This window comes from Diabrotica undecimpunctata, chromosome 7 (genome assembly GCF_040954645.1).
Source record: "Diabrotica undecimpunctata isolate CICGRU chromosome 7, icDiaUnde3, whole genome shotgun sequence".
NCBI classification, from domain to species: Eukaryota; Metazoa; Arthropoda; class Insecta; order Coleoptera; family Chrysomelidae; genus Diabrotica; species Diabrotica undecimpunctata.
Genome location: NC_092809.1, coordinates 67,797,046 through 67,819,454, shown reverse-complemented (window position 1 = coordinate 67,819,454; position 22,409 = coordinate 67,797,046). Strand labels below are relative to the sequence as shown.

The 22,409-nt window shown below is 33.7% G+C and overlaps 1 protein-coding gene across 1 annotated transcript; it reads right to left on the bottom strand.

The window, feature by feature from the left end:
* Positions 1–567: 567 nt before the first annotated feature.
* On the bottom strand, positions 568–20,302 carry LOC140446425 (uncharacterized). Its single transcript, XM_072538974.1, has 4 exons — positions 20,011–20,302; positions 1,888–3,309; positions 1,052–1,756; positions 568–815 (listed from the first exon to the last, which is right to left on the bottom strand). Exons 1-4 carry the CDS (start codon positions 20,300–20,302, stop codon positions 568–570), a joined length of 2,667 nt encoding a protein of 888 aa, XP_072395075.1.
* Between the last annotated feature and the right edge of the window lie 2,107 nt (positions 20,303–22,409).

Sequence of the window (22,409 nt, the reverse complement as noted above, 5' to 3'; positions counted from 1 at the left end):
TGCTGAAGGAGGTGATAAGCTCTGTTCAGAACTCATTGGGGGTTCTTCAAGAAGCAATGAATCCGATGGAGGGGGAGATGTAGATGTATCTGCCAGGGACTGCATGTTTTGGGTGGTTGTATTGGATGAGGAATCATTAAGACTCGAATGTAACTCATGTGGGTCTTCTACGAACACTGATTCTTGACCTGGTATATCTAGTATTTCCCCTTCACCTCGTCCACACGGAGCCAGATGACGATTAGACACTGTGGTCTCCCGTCCGTCTTTCAGTTTAACAAAAGAGTATTCAGGATTTGCCTCTATTACCTCCACTTCCTCTACGATAGGCTGGTACTTGTTCTTCCGATCGAACCTTTTCATCAAGACATGCCCAGATTCTGCTAGCCATGACGGTATTGTATTCCCATTTGGAGATCGACGTGTGTGCACGAACATCCTTTCATGCGGCGTACAGTTAGTTGCGGTACACAACAGTGAACGAATGGAATGCAGCACGACAGGTAGGTATTGCTCCCAATTCTCAATAGGTGCTTCATGTGATTCACAGGCCAGTTGAATAGCTTTTTAGACAGTAGAATTCAACTTCTCCACTTGACCATTTCCTTGAGGATTATAAGCAGTAGTTCTACTTTTTGCGATTCCTCTGGCGTTGAGAAACTCTTTGATTTCAGCCGACAGAAATTGAGCCCCCGTATCCGAATGAATGTATGCAGGCATTCCAAACATCATGAATAAGTTATTTAAATTCTTGATTACTGTTTTGGCACTAATGTCACTGCATGGGAAAGCAAATGGGAATCTGGAATACTCATCTATTACCGTAAGAATATAATGATTATTGGTATTCAAATAGGCAAAGGCACTGGTCCTTTAAAGTCAATACTAAGGCGTTCGAAGGGAGATGTGGCTTTTATAAGCTTTGGAAAAAGCCCCTCATTCTTAAAGTATCTCGGCTTAATTTTAGCACATACCCCACAGTCACGAGTCATAGTCTTGACTTCATTGAACGAGAAAGGCAAATTCTTTGATTTTATCCAATGAAACATACGTGTTACCCCTGGATGACAAAGTGCAGTGTGAAGTGACTTGAGTTTTGATGCACCTGCCGCCGTGGTAGTAGCACAAGAGCAGATGCGCGATAAAGCATCCGCTGCTTGGTTGTCTTTTCCTGGTCGATACACAATGTCATATTTATAAGGTGCCAATTCAAGTCGCCATCTTTGTATTTTCTCATTTTTAATCTTGCTGGAATGCTTCGTGTTGAACATAAATGTTACAGACTTTTGATCAGTAATGATTGTGAAAGGCTTTCCTATAAGAAAATGGCGCCACTTCTTTAGAGATTCAACAATAGCATATGCTTCTTTCTCCACAGCAGAATGGTTCAGCTCACTAGAGTTAAGTGATCTTGAAAAGAAAGCAACGGGTCTGGAATCCTGACTCAAGGTAGCAGCAATTGAGTGTTCTGAAGCATCAGTTTCAACAACAAATGGCATATTTTCGTTGATAGCGTGAACAGATGACTTTGCAACTATGGATTTCAGATTTTCAAAACAAGATAAAGCATCTTCGTTCAATGGAAAATTGTTGACATGAGCTAATGTGTGGACCCTTTCGGAAAATTTGGGAATCCATTTTGAATAATGGGCAAACATACCTAATACCCCTCTGAGAGATGCAGTGTCATTCGGTGGAGGCATTTTTAATAAGGGTTGTAGTCTACTAGCATCGGGCTTTATGACATGGTTTGGTCCTATAGTATAACCAAGTAAGTTTATTACTGTTTGATTGAATTTGCTCTTGGTTTTGTTTAGTGTCAAGCTATATTTGTCTGTGCCTTCAGAAAGTTCTCAAGATTTTTGTCATGTTCTACCTTCGTCTTACCACAAACAGTTATATCATCAAGATAGGCATATGTCCCTTCAAGATTTTCTGTGCGTATGAGCCAGTCGATTGTTCTTTGGAAACTGGCTACACCATTGGTAACAACAAACGGAATGCGACAAAATTGGTACAGTTTCCCAGCGGCTTCAAAAGCTGTGTACATCTTTTCATGTGGAAGTATTGGAACCTGATGGTATGCACTTTGGAAATCTATTGCACTAAAGACAGTGAATTGTGATACATTGGAAACCATTTCCTCGATATTTGGCAGTGGATAGGCATCAAGTTGAGTGAATCGATTAATTGTTTGAGAATAATCAATGACAAGCCGCTTCTTGTGAGTTTCGTTTTTGGTGATAAGCACTTGCGCTCTCCAAGGGGACTGACTTTCTTCAATAATGCCATCATTTAAAAACTTCTTTATCTCATTTTTAATAAAAATCTGATCTTCAGCACTATGCCGGCGCGATTTTACTGCGATAGGTTTACAATTTGAAGTCAGGTTACAAAATAAAGGAACTGCAGGTACTGAGGCTTCAACTACACTACATACCTTGAATACTTCTTTAGGTCCTCCAAATTCAAACTCTAGACTTGAGTGGTTAGATAGAACATCATGACCAATTATAATATCAGCACAGAGATTTTTAACTATAAGTAAATTAATGTTGTCGTAGGAGTGGTCACCAATTTTAATATTTTGAGTAGTCACACCTTTAACTTCAGAGGTGTGTGATAATGAGGCCATAGAAACAGTCTGAATACAAGGCTTCCTAGGGGATTTGCAAATGGATTCTCGAGCGGGACAGTTCTTCCTTGAATGTATTGGCCCACCACAGAAAAAACATTTGTGTCCTGACCTAGAAAAGTTAGTAGAGTTGGTAGCAGCTGTCACAGTGACACATTCAGAATTTTTAGGAGAGCTCTGTGACTCAAATTGATAGTTACCAGGTAGCGCACTAAGTGTCGAATGTTGATTTGAATAAACTTGAGAGTTGAGTTCTGCCATTTCCATTGAAATAGCTATATTGTAAGTTTCTTCCAAAGTTAGTGTTAAACTCTCTAACAGTCTCGATCGTATCTTTGTGGATGTCATTCCAGCGATAAAAGCTCCACGGATTGTATCATTTTTATTAGTATCAGCATCTACAGCAGTAAAATTGCAGTCTTTTGCTAACTGTTTTAAAGATTGCATGTAAGAATCGATAGACTCATCTGCCTGTTGTCGTCTAGTGGTTAGTATGTGACGAGCATGAATAGTATTGTTTGGTTTGATGTATATTTTGTCAAGAGTTTGAATGGATTCGTTGTAAGTGTTACAATCACTTATATAAGTATATACTCGTGGCGAAATATGATTTATTAACAGTTGTAGCTTAATATCATTAATATCTAGGGGTGGTAATACAGCAATACATGTATCTGGGCAATACAGCAATTAAAAAAAAAACATTTTCAGTCTGCTGCTTTTCAGGCCATACAAAATAGTTCAAAGTCGCTGAACAATTCAATCTGCCAAAAGCAACATTGCAGTTATTATAAGCAAGCGAACAATTTATTGAAAAAACTACTCTTAGTCCCAATCCTGTTCTTTGTTTGGAGAAAGAGAATCTTTTAAAGCATTGGATCATAACATGACAAGATAAAGGTTTTCCAGTAAGAGTGGAAGATGTACAAGACTCTGTTGAAAGGTATTTTTGACGCAAATTCATGTACCAATCCTTTTGCTGACAATCGGCCCGAAAGAGGTGGGTATAACGACACCCAGATTTAAGTGGGAGAACTCCAGAAGGGTTATGGCAGCAAGTTCAGTTGTGTCTGAAAAAGGTATTAAAAAATTGTTCATCAGTGTTCAAGAATACTTGCATCGTAAAGGTTACATTGATATTCTTCAAGGCCATTCACGTGTTTAAATAGCGATGAAACCTGCTTCCTCTTGTCTCCTAAAAATAAAAGAATGTTGGCTGTAAAGAGAAGCAAAAATGTATATCAAATAGAATATCATTCTAAAGTTAATTTGACGGTTTTGTTCACTTTTTCAGCATCTGGAGAAATAACAGCGACAATGGTTATTTACCCTTATAAACGAATTCCTGGCAATCTTCTAAATTCTGTTCCACGAGAATGGGGCATAACATGTAGCGATACGGGATGGATGAAGAATAAAAACTTCTATATATAGAAACGTCGTATATAAATACCTAGTTGCGAAAAACACTAATTTTTCAGTCATTTTGTTTGTTGATGAATATAAAACTCGCTTTACCATTCAAACCAGTGAATTATGTTCCAAGTTACAAATTAAATTAGTGGCACTATATCCCAATACGACCAGAATTCTATAACCTGCACATATTGCTGCATTTAAATCATTAAAGGCAAATTGGAACCGGGCAATATTAAAGTTTAGACGCGAAAACCCGAACTCAGTAGTTACCAAAGAGAATTTTGCATTGGTACTAAAAACAGCCATTAGTCAATTAAAATCAGATTCCATAATTAATAACTTTGAAGCATCTGGATTGTATTCATGGAACCCTAAAGCAATAGACTATTCCAAATGTTTAGGAAAGATTAAAAATCCGAATAAACGTATTAATCACACTATTTCTATGACAAAATCAATAACATGTGAAGATTTTGTACACACAGTTGGAGCCGCAAAAATATTAGAATTTTAAAGTTTGGATAATTGCGAAGAACTAAGTGGATATTTATAAATGCTCTTTAGTATATTTAATTTATTTCAAAATACCATAGATCTACCATCTACCCACGATTCAGACTACAAAGAGGTAGAATCACAAATGATATACTACAAGATACCTCTATCATCACAGAAACCCATATATCTTCAGATATTACACTTAACCCTGTAGGTTGCAATGAAATCATATGTAACGTACAAGATATTTCTGTTATTACAGAAAAAAATCAATTTTCGGATTTTTGAGTTTAACTTCCAGAAAACGGAACGGAACGGAACGGAACCAATTTCATGATTCTGTAGAGGAAAACGTTAATCTGCCCACAATTGATAACATATGTTTTGATGTCTGCAACAATATGAATTCATCAAATTTGAAGAATACATCCCAAAGCAAATGTACAAATTTGGAAACTATAACTATGTTTGTATGACCAATAACTGTGTAGTTCTGTAAGTTTTCAAATTTGTGTTAATTTTTGATATACATTATTATTTCTGATTAAAATAACCTGAGTTTTTATCAAATTTGATGTTTCATTGCTATTTAAAAACACTTTGTTTAAAAAAAAGATACCAATTTACAATTTTAATTCAATTGGCAATCCCGTAAGTGGCTAATCACTGTACTCGCTTTCCTATTTCCTTTTTTTTAACAAGACTTTCTTTCTTATTTTTTATCTTAATTATGTGTTCACATGCACTTTGTTGTTATCAATATTACTAACCTAACATGTTTGTTTACAAAAACTTGTACCTAAAGTACAAAGTACAAATTAAAAAAATGGCTGACCAACGGGCAAAGTTTGGCAATAAAATTGTTAGTGTTTCTTTATAAAATTAAATAAATATTAAATATTTGAAATAATGAAAAAATTGATGATCATTTGGAGATAAGGTTTTATGTACCTGTAAAATTGACTGTAAAATAAAAATGATTGTTTTTTTACATAAATTAATCAAACATCATCAGGAGTGTCAGACACGAAACTACAGTTTATTTGTAGTGCACCTTTTTACTTCTAACCTATTGTCAACAAAAGTCTATTATAGAAGTGTAAGTAAATAGTAATTACTGTTCTTAAAATCATAATGTATACACAATCAATATATATATATATATATATATATATATATATATATATATATATATATATATATATATATATATATAATTTGCTTATTCTGTCTGTCTGTCTGTCTATCCATAATGAAAACCCCAGCGCCTGCATTACATCATATCTCCGTTGGTATTGGTCTGATGTGAAGCGATTATATAGGATGAAAAATCAAACAGGGCGACTACCAAAACGACACTACACCTTATCTTCGTTATTAATGAACCTACAGTGACATACGAGATATTGACGAGGATTGACGGAGGAGAACGGGAATACGGCAATAGCCGTCTCCAAAATGTATTGTATTTACACATATATAATATTAAGATTCCAAATTTTAAACAAAATAAATATCACCGACAGTAAAATAATCGAAAACAACCTCTAAAAAGAAATATATTATTTGTAATGATATACCAGTTACGGGAAAATAAACTTAGTGGTTTTCTAACTTTAGTGAATAATAGTTAATTTAGAGGCTTTCGGGGGGAAATGGACAATAGTAATTTTGTAAACAATATGAGGTGTAGATGTATTAAGTAAGATTTTTGGTAAATCATATTATTTTGTTCTTTTGGAGGCTGAGGTTTGGATTGGTTATGAAGGAGAAAAAAAGTAGGAGAATGGGGGTTGAATACGATACGAGAGGAAGAGAAAAGCCATTGTGATTTGAACATCGAGAGAAAGAAGTTGTGTTTAAGAAAGAGAATTTTTGTTAAAAAGTGGTGGTGTTTTTTTATGTTTGTGTTGAAAATAGTATGCAAATATGGTAAGCAGAAACGAAGCCAAAAAGAACGAGAGTAATAACTGTAAGTAGAAACACATATCTTTTCTTGGTATGAGAGGAAGCAGATTGTATCTTGGAGTTAGGAGCTTGGAGTAAAGAGTTTGAGCAGAAATTACGGCAGTTTTCATAAACTGTTTTAGTTTATCAAACACATTAGACAGAACATAGAGCAGGCATATTTGGAGAATCAGGAAAGTACGTGCGATCTATTCAGGTCACAATCAAAGCAGCATTGAGTGGAGTCAGTATTTTTTGGAAACAAAAAAAGTTTTAGATTGTTTATTTTTTTACAGACATTCGACTACGATCATATATTAAGATTTGTGTTAATTATTTGTGTTTTAAAATTGTTTACAAGTCAAGTAATAAATAAATTTTGATTTTGTTTTTGATTTATAAAAATTAAAATAATTGATGAAAAAGACAGTCAAGATTTGATTTCACATACAAAGCGTCTATGTATCTGTTTATGGGTATTTCGCTTTAATAGAGCTCATCAGAACAGCTATTCATAGGCGTTCTCAACGTGAAAAATAAATCTTTCCTGTCTTTAAGAGGCAACAATAAAATAGCTTCGAAACGGACGCAATAGCGACGTCTGATATTAAATCCGTAAAATAGTTTCGAAACACAATTCAGATTTCTGCCTTAATCTGAGCACTCTAAAAATTGCAAGGCAAAGCAGACGTTGATAAAGATGTTAATAGAGACATGGGGAATCTAAAATTTGCATTCCACGACATGTCTCCTCAACTAAGCAGAAATCATTAGCGAATTGGTTTCTTGTACTCATACAGAGTAGATCTGCTTTGCCTCTTCTGATGAGCTTTATTAAAGCGAAATACGTATAAACAGATACATAGACGCTTTGTACGTGAAATCAAATCTTGACTGTCTTTTTCATTTTATTCGGATCTACTCTGTATGAGTACAAGAAACCAATTCGCTAATCATTTCTGCTTAGTTGAGGAGACATGTCGTGGAATGCAAATTTTAGATTTCCCATGTCTCTATGAACATCTTTATCAACGTCTGCTTTGCCTTGCAATTTTTAGAAGGCTCAGATTAAGGCAGAAATCTGAATTGTGTTTCGAAACTATTTTACGGATTTAATATCAGATGTCGCTATTGCGTCCGTTTCGAAGCCATTTTATTGTTTCTTCTTAAAGACAGGAAAGATTTATTTTTCACGTTGCGAACGCCTATGAATACCTGTTCTGATGAGCTTTATTAAAGCGAAATACGTATAAACAGATACATAGACGCTTTGTACGTGAAATCAAATCTTGACTGTCTTTTTCGTTTTATTCGGATCTACTCTGTATGATTACAAGAAACCAATTCGCTAATCATTTCTGTTTAGTTGAGGAGACATGTCGTGTAATGCAAATTTTAGATTCCCCATGTCTCTATTAAGATCTTTATCAACGTCTGCTTTGCCTTGCAATTTTTAGAAGGCTCAGATTAAGGCAGAAGTCCGAATTGTGTTTCGAAACTATTAAAAGGTATTTGATTTGGACATAATCGTATCTAATGTTTATTGATAATTAGTGGATGCTTGATTTGATGAAGTGATTTATTTTAAAAATAAATAATCTTTGTTTTTACGTTTATAATTGTTTGTCTATAAATTCATTTTCTTATTGTTTATCTTTTTCCTAAATGACAAATATCTTAAAGTACTTTAAAGCCACGTTTATTGTTTTTAAATAGTAAAAGAGTCCTGAGATATATTGTTGAGTTTCGATTGGTTTTATAAAGATAAGAGTAAGTAAAAATCAGATTCTTATAAAGATAAAATCAAGTACATTGAGCAAATCATTACAATATATATATATATATATATATATATATATATATATATATATATATATATATATATATATATATATATATATATATATATATATATATAGTATATAGATGATAATAAACACCCTAAAAGGTAAATTTGCTATATTGGTTTGAAGAAGGCCTCTGACTGAGTACAGAATAAACAACTAATCGAATCCTAACATGCGACAAGGTAAATAAAAGGGGAAAAAATAACGAATATATTAAGATCGAAAAAATTAATTAGTTTTTAGTTGCAACCACCCGTGTTGAAACGATGACGACCATTAGACCGATTAGTCTGTTCATACGTTCTAGAATCCCGATGCGTTAGAATCGAATCACATTCTAGTTTACCTATAATTTTCTAGTAGCTGTTTAGGACAGCAAGAGATACCGTCTACTTATAAACAGATAAAAGTAGTCAACAAACCATAAACAATATGTGAATCTGTAGTATAACTCTGTTGTATAAACTTTATTATCAAACTTTATGATTTACATTCGCGTTAAATTTCATAATAAAAACTGCCACAAGTTGTAACAATACTAGAATAAAATATATTGACTCTGGGAGGTTATGTTTATGAATGGCATCTATTCGGAAATGCGATACGCATGATCAATGCGCATTCAAACACGAAAGACAAAGTGAAATTTGCCAGTCTGTATATTGCAGTCAATTGCTCCTCCTAGAGCTATTTAATTATTGATTGCTTTAAATGGAAGCATAAAAACATTGACATATTGCCACCAAAATACGTCCGGACTATAGCTAACGTCAATCAATAGAGTTCAAGTCAGCAAGTTATTATAATACCTTTAAGCCCTTCTCAAATTAACAGACCAGTCTACCCATAAAACCACTATTATTCCCCAATACAAAACACACTATAGGTAAATTACCTGGTAAAATCAAATCAGGTAAACGAATCTGTTAGGCTCCATTCCAAAACAATTCCATTGAATTCCGTGTGTTTGTTGGCCATGCTTAATTGTTTTCAGGCAACCTTGTCCGTAATGTTGATAATAAACAAAAGACCCACTTCGAAAATAACCCCATTCCTGAGGAGATGAGTGGGTGGATTGATTTATTATTTTACAACACCTTTCGGATACGCGACCTATATTTTATTTATCATTTAGTGTGTAATGTAATATTTTTTTTACATAATTTGATATAATAATAAGGTGCACACTATAAATTGTAGTTCATATTGGATTAATTTAAAAAGGGTTATTTCAAAAGATAAAGAAATCTTTATTTAAGTTATTATACGGGGCAAACAAGCTTCTCTTTTATTTTTCTTCTTCTTCTTCTTCTTTCTGTGTAGACATGACTCTGTCCATTTTTCATTATGGCTCCAGTGGTACTCTGGTATACTCATAAGAATTAAATAATCGTCAAGTGCTATCGCAGCAAATAATAAAATCCGATAATTTTATTGCTTATTAACCAAACATATTTTTTAGATCGTTTAATGAAAGAATTCATAAGCTTATTAAGATGAGTGGTCCTCACATTGAATGTTTGTTATAAAAGGTTTAGTTAAAATGTGTTATTTGATATTTTAGCTTTATTAAAATTGTTTATTTAGATTATAACAAAATGGTTCTTTTTAAAATCACAATTTGTTTTTTTAAATGTTGAATCACATTCCTTTCAGGAAATTTAGATAAATAACAATATGTTTTTTTTTGTTAATAGCGATTAAAATTTGATTTGCGTAATAAATGCAATCCTATGACCCAAAAACACCGACAATCAAAATAACTGTGCCACTTCGATTTCAACTTCAAATAATCCCCAAAAATAATAACTTAATCGTTACAAATAAAGAGTATACTATTTATATAATAAAGCAGTGTGGTCCAACCTTTTAGACGTTGCGGGCCGTATTAAATTTGAAATTATTATGAAGGGCCAGAGAATTCGACTCGGTCAAAAAAAGTTTATTTTAAAAAATAATATACAAACGAAATATTATTTACAAGTATTTTATTATGGTTTACAATTTACATGCTATGTTTAAAATTTAACATAAAATAAAAAATCAATGGGATATTTGAGGCAAGGGTTTATTCTCTATTAACTTTTGCACATCTATATCTATGCTAATCGTAGTGAGTCTAATACACGCTTCCAGAGAATCGTTTTCCATGCGATTACGTGTTTTAGATTTATGAAAATGTACTTTCACATAAATACGTACTACCAAACATTGCATATAGTTTCAACGCAAAGTTACGAAGTTTAGGAAAACGATCCTTGGAGACTAACTTCCAAAAGGTACTAATGTCTTCATTTTTCTTTGCTTGAAAAAACGAATCTGACTGTAGTTCGCACAGCCCTAATTGGTATTCTGCTGATTGGTTCTTGATGTTGACTCCCATTTGAATTGTTAAAAAGCTCAAGATCGCTTTTTAGTGTATTAAATTCCGAAAACCTTTTATCGAATTCTCTTTTTATTTCTGTAAGAAATTTTCCAAACCTCGAGAAATCGACCATGGTTTCTTCTTGATTTATTTCGAAACACGCAGGAAAATGTGTGAGGTCGTTTATTTTCATGCAGTTCTGGAAAAGATCAAGTTTTTTGCGAAATGTCTCACTTTGATCAACCAACTGTGATACTGTCTTATTTTTCCCCTGGAGTTGTAGGTTTAATGTGTTCAAGTGAGAGGTAATGTCTGTTGGAAATTCCAGTTCATGAAGAAATGTTTTGTTCTTAAGTTTTGTTATAAATACGTCCGTGTTACTAACAATTTCCGTTTCAAAAAACAGTAAGATCTCTTTTCTTAAAGAAAAAAAATTACACAAAAATCTTCACTGATGCATCTAACAAAAATTAATAGCTAGTTTTTGTCAGTAATATCAACAGATTCGTCCAGGGCTAAGGAGTAGTACAAACAATCAAGAACTGTGTCGACCATTTTTTTAAATACATGAGTATTCAGCTCATCATCTCTTCTAGATACAGTTTGATGGGCAACTGAAAAACATTCAAAATTTTTGGCCATCTTTTCATCTCCAAAGGATCGCGCCATTTTAACGGCACACCGCTTGATAATTTCTCGGAACGTACGATTCTCTTCGAAAATTTTGCGTTTTTTTGGCACTACTCCTTCTGAATTTAACATTCAATTTAGTTGCCACTTTTAATTCAACACGACACGTGCAGCTGACTGAAGCTAACTGCCCGCTCATCGGGTGTGGGTGTTCAAGGTTAACTACTTTCTTAAAATTACGGAAAGTTAGATACGGTTGGAACAGGTAAAAGTTATTAATGGCAATAATTTTAGAATGTGTTTGCGGGGCCGCAGTTTAAACGAGCCTCGGGCCGCATGCAACCCGCGTGTCTGAGGATGGACCACACTGTAATAAAGTATTGAATAATCGAACAATTGCGCTCAAATTCCCCCTGCTGTACGCCACTAGTAGTAGACAGAAACGTTTATTTAACCTAATTTAGTAGAGTGCACAGTACCCACACTTCCTGCCAAGTTTGACAAAATATGTCAAACAGTTACAGAGTACTGGATACAAATACTTTTTTATTTTTAAATAAAACACTCAGTAACTCAGTAAGAAGATTTGGATTAAATCAGGGCCGAGCCGTGCCGGGGTGTGTGGTACCCGGGCGGCGCTTGCTTGGGGCAGGCAAAATTTACGAAAAAATATAATAGAAAGATGTCAAAAAAATGGCACATTATTTTTGCGATAAAATCCAAAATGTAATAATCACCTTAGTAGGAGAAAAAGTTAAAAAAAATATAATTGAATCATTAAAAATTTGCAAATATTTTTCAATTATCATTGATGGCACCCTGACGTTAGTCATCAAGAACAAATCACAATTGTTGTTAGATTTGTTTTTGTTAATGATTTTTCTAAAACTGTAGAGGTTCGAGAACATTTTTTAGGATTCTGCGAAGTTAGCAACACTACTAGTCAAGGTTTAACTGATTTCATAATAAATTTTTTAAAGAAATCTGATATTAATTTTGCCGATATGCGAGGCCAGGGTTATGACAATCGTGCCAATATGAAAGGCAAACACAATGGCCAACAAAAAAAATCTTAGATATTAATCCCAGAGCCTTTTTGACACTTGTGCGGCACACAGCCTTAATTTAGTAGTGAATGATGCAGCAAAAGCGTGCTTGAAGTTACCAATTTTTTTAGTATTATTCAGGAACTATATGTCTTTTTTTCGGCATCAACATATCGATTGAACATTCTTTTAAAAGAAGCGACTTAACGCTAAAACCGCTCTCTTATACTCAGTGGGAGAGTCGAATTGATGTCGTTAAGACTCTTAGGTATGAATTGGAAAAAGTTTAAAATGCACTGTTCGCCCTTTATAATGATACATATATAGAGATAATAACTTAGTTGTTCGGTAGAAAATTTTATTAAAAATAAATGTAGTCAGCAAAAAAATGCAAAAATCTGACGTTATTTTACCAGAAGTTGTACAAATGTTAAATGGAATTAAAATATTTTTAACAGACATGAGATCCTACAAAGGGTTTATAAATTTGCTCAATGAAGCTTAAAAAATGGCTTAAGAAATGGATGCAGAAATTTTATTTCCCGCAGTTCATATAGTTCGATCAAGAAGAAAAAAGGCTTTTTATGCCTATGAATATAAAGATGCGATTCAATCTCCAGAATTACATTTTAAAGTAAATTTGTATTTTTATATTCTTGATATTATCATCTCAAAATTAGATGAGAGATTTCAAGATTTAGAAACACATGCTGAATCTTTTGGTTTTTTAAATAACTTAAGTGTCTTATTTAGAAACTAAACTAACTGACCCGGAAACAAAAAATTTAGATATGAACAGTGGCGGATCTAGAAATTTTTGTCAGGGGGAGTCATGGGTCTTGAGGGTGATTTTGATACATGATTTGGATTTTTGCACCTTTCGGAGGCTGATCCCCAGAAATTTATTGTCGGGGGGGGGGGGGGTCATGGGTCTTAACGGTGATTTTGATATAGGATTTAGATTTTTGCACGTTTACGATTGATATGATTTGTGCCATGTAAGGAGGGAATCATTTTTTCAATAATTATTTTAGGCGATATATTAAACCAATGAGAAGTTATTAAAACCCAAATACCCTACGGGTGCAAAGAAGGGTACAACATTAAGGGGTCTTAAACTTAAATAAAAAATAATAATTTAAACCCACATATTCAGTAAAATCAAGTGTACAAGACTATTAAACCAAAGGAAAGTTATTAAAATATAAATACGGAAAAATCAAGGGCTGTAAATTTAAACCAGGTATTTTAAAGACAATTAATTTAAACCCACCTATCCTGTAGCTACAAAATCAAGAACAAACCAAGGATAAATAAGTATAAACCAAAGTTAAGTAATTTAAATGCAATAACTCAATGTAAGTGTAAACATTAATGAATGTATTTAACATTCCTAATAAACTCTATCTTATCGTTGGATATCCGGTATCAATTTGTAACAACATTCATTTATTCCTTATTGCTACACGGAGTGGAAACATGGACTCTCGAAATTACAAGTATCAGGCGTATAGAAGCCTTTGAAATGTGTGTTTTTCGAAGAATGCTGAAGATTTCGTGGACAGAGCACGTGACCAATAACGAGGGGCTGAGAAGAATGACGACTGAGAGAGAACTCCTAAATATTGTAAACAACAGAAAAACGAGTTATCTAGGACATATTCACAGAGAAAAAAAATATAACTTTCTACGACTCATAATGGAAGGAAGAGTAGAAGGAAAAAGAGGTCCAGGAAGAAAAAAATGCTCCTGGCTAAAGAATGTAAGAGACTGGACAGGCATGGACACACATTCGATACTAAGAACAGCTCAAGATAGAGAGGAATTTGCTGTAGTTATAGCCACCCTTCCGTATTAAAGAAACCTTAAGAATAGAGTGTAAACAGTATTTTATTTAAATTAATTTATTCAACAAAAAACATAATATAATTAAGGAATATTTATTTCTATAATAAGGCATATTAGGCTATAAGTGCACGAATCGTCAGCAACAGCCGGCAACGACTGGTAAATAAAAGTTCAGTGATTAAAAATACTATAAGAAAAGTAAATATTATATAATTTTATAAAAATGTATTCTTTTCGCCTATCCGATTTAGCAAATCGCTCTATGATTGCATCAACATCTAGAGAAATTTCAGGATGCACATTGATGAGTGCTAAACCAGTTAACAGAAGTTCTATTTATAAGCCATGTCTTTGGACGCTTAAGCTTAAAACGCTCTGTTGTTACTGGACTGACTGGCAGTGTAATTAATATTTGCAGAAATATTCTGATATTTGGATACATAGGTATGAATATGGCAGTTTTCTAATACTTCTGAAATACAATCAGGAAGTTTTCCATTATTTTGCACGACTCTTTTCCACTTTTGAATCCACAGTGAAAACTCTTGTTCTGCTGTGGAATATGCATAGTTGGTCCAATAATATCCTGGAAGGTGGAAGTTAAGATATTGTCCAAAAAAAAGGTAAATAAATAGATCTTCGGAAATATTCTTCGCAAGAGTCAACAGATTGGTTTTGACGACAGGTTTGACGAGAAACTATACGAGGCATCTTTAATTCAATGTCTAGTTGTTCAGCATTTTGTTTACTTCATAGTAGAGTTTGCTAAAAACAGATTCAGCATTTGATCTTTTATTTTGAAGAATGCATTTAGTGTTGTCTATGGCCTCAGTAGCCTACTTAAAATCTAATTTTGGTGACTAAAGAAGACGACTAAGTGATACAGTTGTACCTAAAACATTAATAAGACAAACTACTGTTTCACAGTTTCACAAATACCTTGGACAGCAGCCCCCAGTTCCTTTGTTTGTATTCACTAACTTATCAGACAGAGCTACAACAATATTGACTTTGATATTTATTATAGATAAATTATAAAATGTAGCACACAGTCTCAACAATTATAATACATATTCAAATTACAAACAGCCAATTCGTAGACAAAACTGAAGATAAGAAATACCTAATAAAAAATAAAAGTGTGCTGATTTCGTGCGAAAAGTCATCTCATGTACATTGAATAAGCAAGAATGTATGGGCGGTCATTCTATCTCATCGCTAAACGAACGATTCTCTGGCACTTAAATGACGAATTGTCAAAATTTGAAAATCGCGTAACTCTGAATTGGCGGAAGTCAGGTTGTTAATCGAGTTAACTGTATTCAGAATGGTTGATTTTTTTAAAGAGCAATTTAAAAAGGCTTTCGTATACTTCTACACTTACCCCTACAATAAATGAGTTTGAATCATTTCAACTCTTGATTTCCTGCTTATAGGGTTGATGGGTTTTAAATTATTTTTTTTAGGATTATTTGATTGATATTTAATTTTGTTTTGGGGGTGGTCATGACCCCCGTGACCCCCCCTGGATCCACCACTGGATATGAATGCAATAGATCGTTACAATTACATTGATATATTGTCTATTTACATTACCAATAAAAATAATATGTCGGCCAAATAAGGTTAGCCTATCTCGTTGCTAAAGAGTTAAAAGGATTATTTCCTAATTTATTTGTTGCGCTTACAATATTTTTAACTATGCCAGTCACTGTAGCTCATGGGAAGCGATCATTTTCAAAACTTAAATTAATTAATTAAAAACTACCTAAGATCTACCATGAACCAATCCAGGCTTACAAATTTAGCTATAATAAGTATCGAGGAAGATATTTCTTTTAATTTAGATGTGACTGACCTAGTTATAATATTTGCATTTAAAAAGGCAAGAAAAGTCGATTTTAGTATTTAGACATTTAGATACCTTCCTAGTGTTGTATTTCTTTTTTCTTTATTTTACTTTATTTTTCATAAAATAACTACATATGTAGATTTTTGTATTTTGGTTATACCAAATAATATTTATGTACATAATATGTTGTATAAGCTCATATTTATATTATAGGCATGTATCTATTCATTGACTTAATAAATACATTTTTATGATTTAAAAGTTCAAAATTGTGTTTTTATTAATTATCCCTTATTTGTGATGTTCTCTTATACATGTTTTCCAAAACTGCTGATGATGCGGTAAATTTGGTTCTTGCACCCGGGCCGCTCGGCCCTGGATTAAAGCTTAACATTTTGAGCCTAGGAATCTACAGTTAAAACTTAAGGTCGTAGCATATTATCGTGCACGTTGCGTTTCCAGCACACAGCGTTTAGTTTCCGAAAAATATAATTTAAATGGTTTTAAATATGAACAACGCACACTGTCCGGAACATAGGTCGTAACCGGATGGTAAGAATAATGTGCATTAGATGTCCGTCGTTCTCCCCATGTTGTTTATTTAGGAACTTGTTTGATTTTGATACAGAGTATTTAAAAAAATAATCTTCGAGGCTATTTTGTCATTTATGCATGTGTTTTTATTGCTTTGTGACAATTAATCACGGAAGTGATAAACAATTAGGACTTTTGTACGGAAGTGATACCTCTTATTTTTAAATATACTTTTTGGTTTGATATGTATGGCTTCGTTAAATGTAGTATTTTGTTTTTTAACTGAAGGTGAAATTAAATTTAAAACATATTTAAACTGAATCCTATTCATTCTAAAATAATTGTTAAACCTATTAATTATTATTAAATTCCTAATTGTTTATCACTTCCGTGATTAATTGTCACAAAGCAATAAAAACACATACATAAATGACAAAATAGCCTCTAAAATTATTTTTTTAAATACTAAATAAACAACAAGATGAAAACGACGGGTATCTAATTAACATTATCCTTACAAACCGGTTACGACTGGTTACGCATCCGTCGGCATCTGTAAAATATTGTTTTCGAATATACTGAACGGAAACGTTAAGTGTCTGAAACGCAATGTTCCGGACAGTGTACGTTGTTCATATTTAAAACCATTTAAATTATATTTTTCAGAAACGCTATGTGCTGGAAACGCAACGTGCACGATAATATGCCACGACCTTTACTGTTACTTACTGTTAATTTGGTTGTTAAGTTTACAGACAATACCGTAACTTTTCTTAAACACACCGTATCTTGGTAATTTCATATAGATAGATATAAATCAGCGATTTAGTTTACGGATTTGTTACGATAAATTTGACGTGAACGACGTAAACAAATATGATTTTTCGATCCTCCCCCTAACTCAGAGTGAATCATTGAGTCAACCCAAATCAAAACAATTTGGATAACGATGAAAAAAGATGCCATGAATGAGGGCGGAAAATGCACTGTAAGCTTATATAATAATGTAGCGATGGGGTAGATTTGAAGAATAATTATTTGAGTATGTTTCTGTATTAGCTCGAGGTATTAAATAAATAAATGCTGAGCTTTAATACTTGTTATAAGAAATAGTGTAAGCAAAAAATGTTAGTTTTTCGGAAGAAAAATGTTTCATGTCTGGTGCTAATTTGGTTTGGTGCTACCGTTGGGCTACTTAAAAAATGGCCTCTATCAAAAAATAATATTTATAATATTACTTCATAAAAAAACAAGCCAAAGCAAAAAAATACCTTAACATTTAAGTGCTCACTAAGGCGTAAAAAGTACGCCATTATTAGTAAGAACGTCATCGCTTTACATCCAGGCTATCCAGGTTAACATCGATTCAAAGTTCAAATTCCGGATATACAAATTCAACTTTAAAGAGTGAGTGTCCTATTTCCTTTTAAATAACTATATTATTTTAATAAACATTTTACAATTTTTGATTGCCTACAATTTACATTTTATATTCCATAATAAAATTATAAATTTGTATATAATAATAAAAACGATATTTCTGTTTTAAATTAAAACCTATAATTTAATAATAATAAAATGAAATGTAAACAAATATTAAATAAGTTTTAACCAATTTCAATGCATATTTAGATACACTGAGAAAATGGCACATTAACTGAACTAGATATTTTCATACTAAAAAAAAAGAACTAAATGGTATACTTGGTCATTATCTGAACATTCGAAGTTGCCTCTTCTACAACAATCGTACTGCAATCAATAAGCTTATTGTGCGTCTTATGTTAACAGTAATAACTGCATGCAACAAAGTGCCTCTTGTGTTCCTAAACCGTTTTTGAAACCAAACTGGGTATCTCTCGTTCGCTCTTTAGATTTGTTAAAAATCCGCTTATGAATAACTTTTAAGTATGTGGATAATTGTCGTCTTTTTTTTGGAGACAGTTTGGAAAGACGACAGTTGGACAAAAAAATTGCTTGAGTGGAGACCACGGGCTGACAAGCGAAGCCGAGGAAGACCCCCAACGCGATGGACCGACGACCTCAAAAGAATCGTAACCAATTGGATAGCAGAAGCGCAGAACAGAAGCAGATAGAAAAGTCTAGAGAAGGCCTATGTTCAACAATGGACAACTCAGGGCTGATTGATGATGATGATGATGATGTGGATAATTTAGACGATTAGACGACCAACATAGCAGTGAATTTGGTTGTACTTCTTTGTAATTGCTACGAGAGTTGACTTCAGCCAATCTGATGATATTTTTTCACTATTGTATATTATTAAAGAGTTTACATAGTTATTTAATATTGAAGAGTTTAACTATTTCTACATTTACCTTATCTGGTCCTACAGCTTTATTATTTTTTAAATTTTGCCATCACATATTCCACTTCTTATTCTAATATTGGTGGGTCGGTCAAATCTGGTGGGTTTGATATGGTTGTATACTTTTGTTCTGAGGGTGCATATATCCGAGCCCATTTTCCCCTAGAAAAAGGTCATGTAAACGGATGCCTTCCTGTTAGCCTGCCTACCAACTAAATCCACCCTCTCCTTCTTATGTGCAGTTGGCTGTCGCACATACCGTACTCGAAAATGGGATGGCCGCTGTATGGCTGACGATACTTTTGGAGCACTACCTTCTCTTATCTACGTCTTATCTCTGTCGTTGGTCCAGCTGATGCTTCTTTACTTTTTTTATCTTCTTAATGACTACTCGGATGTAATTCTATACACTATTCCATCGCTCCTTACTTTCCGTTATCTTTACGTAAAACTCATAGTCACAGGATTCGTACCTGTGTATCTACACATTTTGTTTCTCTCTACTGTCCATCTACTACACTACAGCCTTGTGTTAGTAACAGTGTCGGAGTATTCGCAGTATAGGCATTTGTCTGCATCTGTCTTTCTGAATCTATTGAGATACATCTTAAAACACTCATGTCCTGTAAGCACTTGCGTCAGAAAGTAATCCAGTCGCCTTTGACCACAGTCACCCAGTCTCCTAGGCTCGGAATCAGCATCTTAGTCCATGCAGATAAACGAAACCCATGATAGTCCACAAGACCGCCGCAGATACAGTCCTGTAGGCTCATGCTTTTAGCAACAGACTCATTCTGTCCACTCGTATTATGTATTATGAGCCCCTTGTAGGTCGGTATCTCTATCGGCCCAGTAAAAGTAAAGGATGTTTGACTACACATCACTGTGTAAGGCCCTCTTTCTTTTTGATTTGGGTTCCCCAATGTTAAACATCACCCTCCCCAGCGCAGCTGCACTCTTGACTATTGGTGTACTGTCACTCCCAGATACTTAACGCATTTCTTTGATGTTTCCTGTGACCCTGCACATTTGTGTTCTATTCCATGCCTGTTCCCTTAACCCTTCAGAATGATAACTTCGGTCTTCTCTGCCGCGAGTTTCAGCGCATTATCTGTCATCCAGTTCTTTACGATGTTGCCCGTATGTCTTACCCGAAATCCGAGATTCGGCTCGTGTAGCGCTAGCGCCACAATCAGCATAGCTAGATTATCCACAAAGGCGAAGGGTGTTATATCTTCTCCATATTGGCAGTTCATAACTCCGTTATATGCCAGATTCCATAGCGTTGGACCCAGGACCAATCCCTGTGGGACTCCAGCCGTTACTTCAACGAGCGTGCACTTGTCAACCATGATCCTTCTCTCGGAAAAATATTACGCCATTACGTTCATCAGATAGTTAGGACGCTCCCTCTCCTCCAGTTCCCGCATCAACTCTTCCCACTGCAGAGGGATAATAGCCATTTCGTAATTAAAACTAAACATTGATGTCAAATTAAACATTGACAGTAGTAGGTATCAATGATAATTATCTGCACATCGACATACGTTTCATTTAATATTTTGATTTAACCTGTTTGAAAATAAATCATGACGCACAGGAAAAGATAGAGTTCACGTACTATATTAAACTTTTGTCAATTTTAATAGTTTTTCTATTTTCAGTCCGAGTGCATTTGAACCTGTCAAGTATAACTTTTCTTTGCCAACAAAGTTATGAAACAACTGGTAAGTGACATTTTTCTCAATTTTTTTTTTGATAATTTGTTAATAAATAATAAATTGGGTATTGGCAATTGTTTTAAAATGAGTGTGCATGATTTCCGTTTTATTCAAAATTTTTGTATTAACATCCAGTGTTTATCATATTATTTTAACGTAATGTTAAATCAATAGTTTCTGCATTATTTATAACTTTAACACTTAACGAGTTTTACGACCGGAGTCTTCAAATATGGGTATAAACTTGTATTTTTTTACTTTATCAAATGCCAACCCTAAGACATAACATTAATATACCGCGTAATCGATTCTACAAACTGCAATTTTAACATATTTCCCGTTACTGAAACTTTATGCGTATGATAAATATCATAAAATCTAATCAAACAATCTACAGATAATTGATTTCTTCAATGATTAATACTTATAAGTAATGTATTCATTGTCAACTATCGTCCCTTTTGCACTCTCCATACATTACATGTATATTTAAACAATTACTTGCACTTTTTCCCCTCTCGTTTGATTAGTTTCCATCAGATAAAACGATTAAACATGACTGGTACATTAACCGAAGTAACTTTTGCAATCTCATGCATGTTTATAATTTCGGATGAATAATGTTTCTTGTCATACGTTAAGGAAGTTTCTCACTAAAGATACCGACGAGATATTCAACCGAATTGAGTTTATCTTTTGACTCCCATGAGAACCATTAATTCACCCCATGAGATAAGTATTTTGTTTATTAATTAAACGCCGGGTAATTTTATTAACAATTAAGAGTTTAATTAAGGGTTTTGATTACCTTTCGGTAATTTTAATAGGAGGAGTTAGGCTAGGTTAGGTATAAGAATGAAGTCGTTGTATATAGAACAAATTTTAACATTAAATTTATCGCATGGCAGGTAGGAAGTTTTTAAATTTATAAGACATATCATCTATATCATATTAGTATACTTGAATTGTAAATAATACACTAGTAACTCATTCATACTCTCGTAAAGTGCAAGCTAGGTTGTGTGAGTTCGAGAGTTTGAAACCTTGCTTTGTTTCACAAGCAACCAAGAAATTTAATTTAACACAGCCTATCAGACTTGTACACCCCTTAGAATGACACTCGGATATTACAATTCCTATCCCGATCAAAGCAGGTTAGCGTAAGGCACTCTTTCTCTGATGTCTCTGGTGATTATCAGCGGATCTGAAATTGCTTGCTCGGGCCCCAAGTCTCCGCTCGTATTTGGTGACTTGGCGTTTAAAGATTTGGGCATTTCTTGCCCAGATTTAGAGTGTTTTTTAATTTTTTTGGTGGCCAAAGCCTTTTTTTAAGTTTTTTGTATTTTTTTAAAAATGTCTGATTAGTAAAATCATTAGTCATTATTAGAATTGCCAGTGCTATGTGCTGGGTTATTTTCTGTTGATAGAGCTACGATTTTATAAACTTTTTCTGTTGGCCATGATTTTCTGTTTTGTGCTTCTATTAATGGAACGGATCGTATCTTATTATCCCTCACAGTATCGGACTTGGGAGGTTCTCTAGCTCAGTAAGCTTTGTTCTGGCTTTTTCTTCCATCGTGTCTATTATCCTTACTTATTTCAGTTCTCTGAAACGTATCGGGGTATATATACCGCTTGTATGGGGCTGTTATTATGTGCTGCTTGTATCCTCTTTTTGTTTGATTTACTCACGTGTCCCCATGCGAGAGATGCATATGTTATTATTGGAAGTATGATG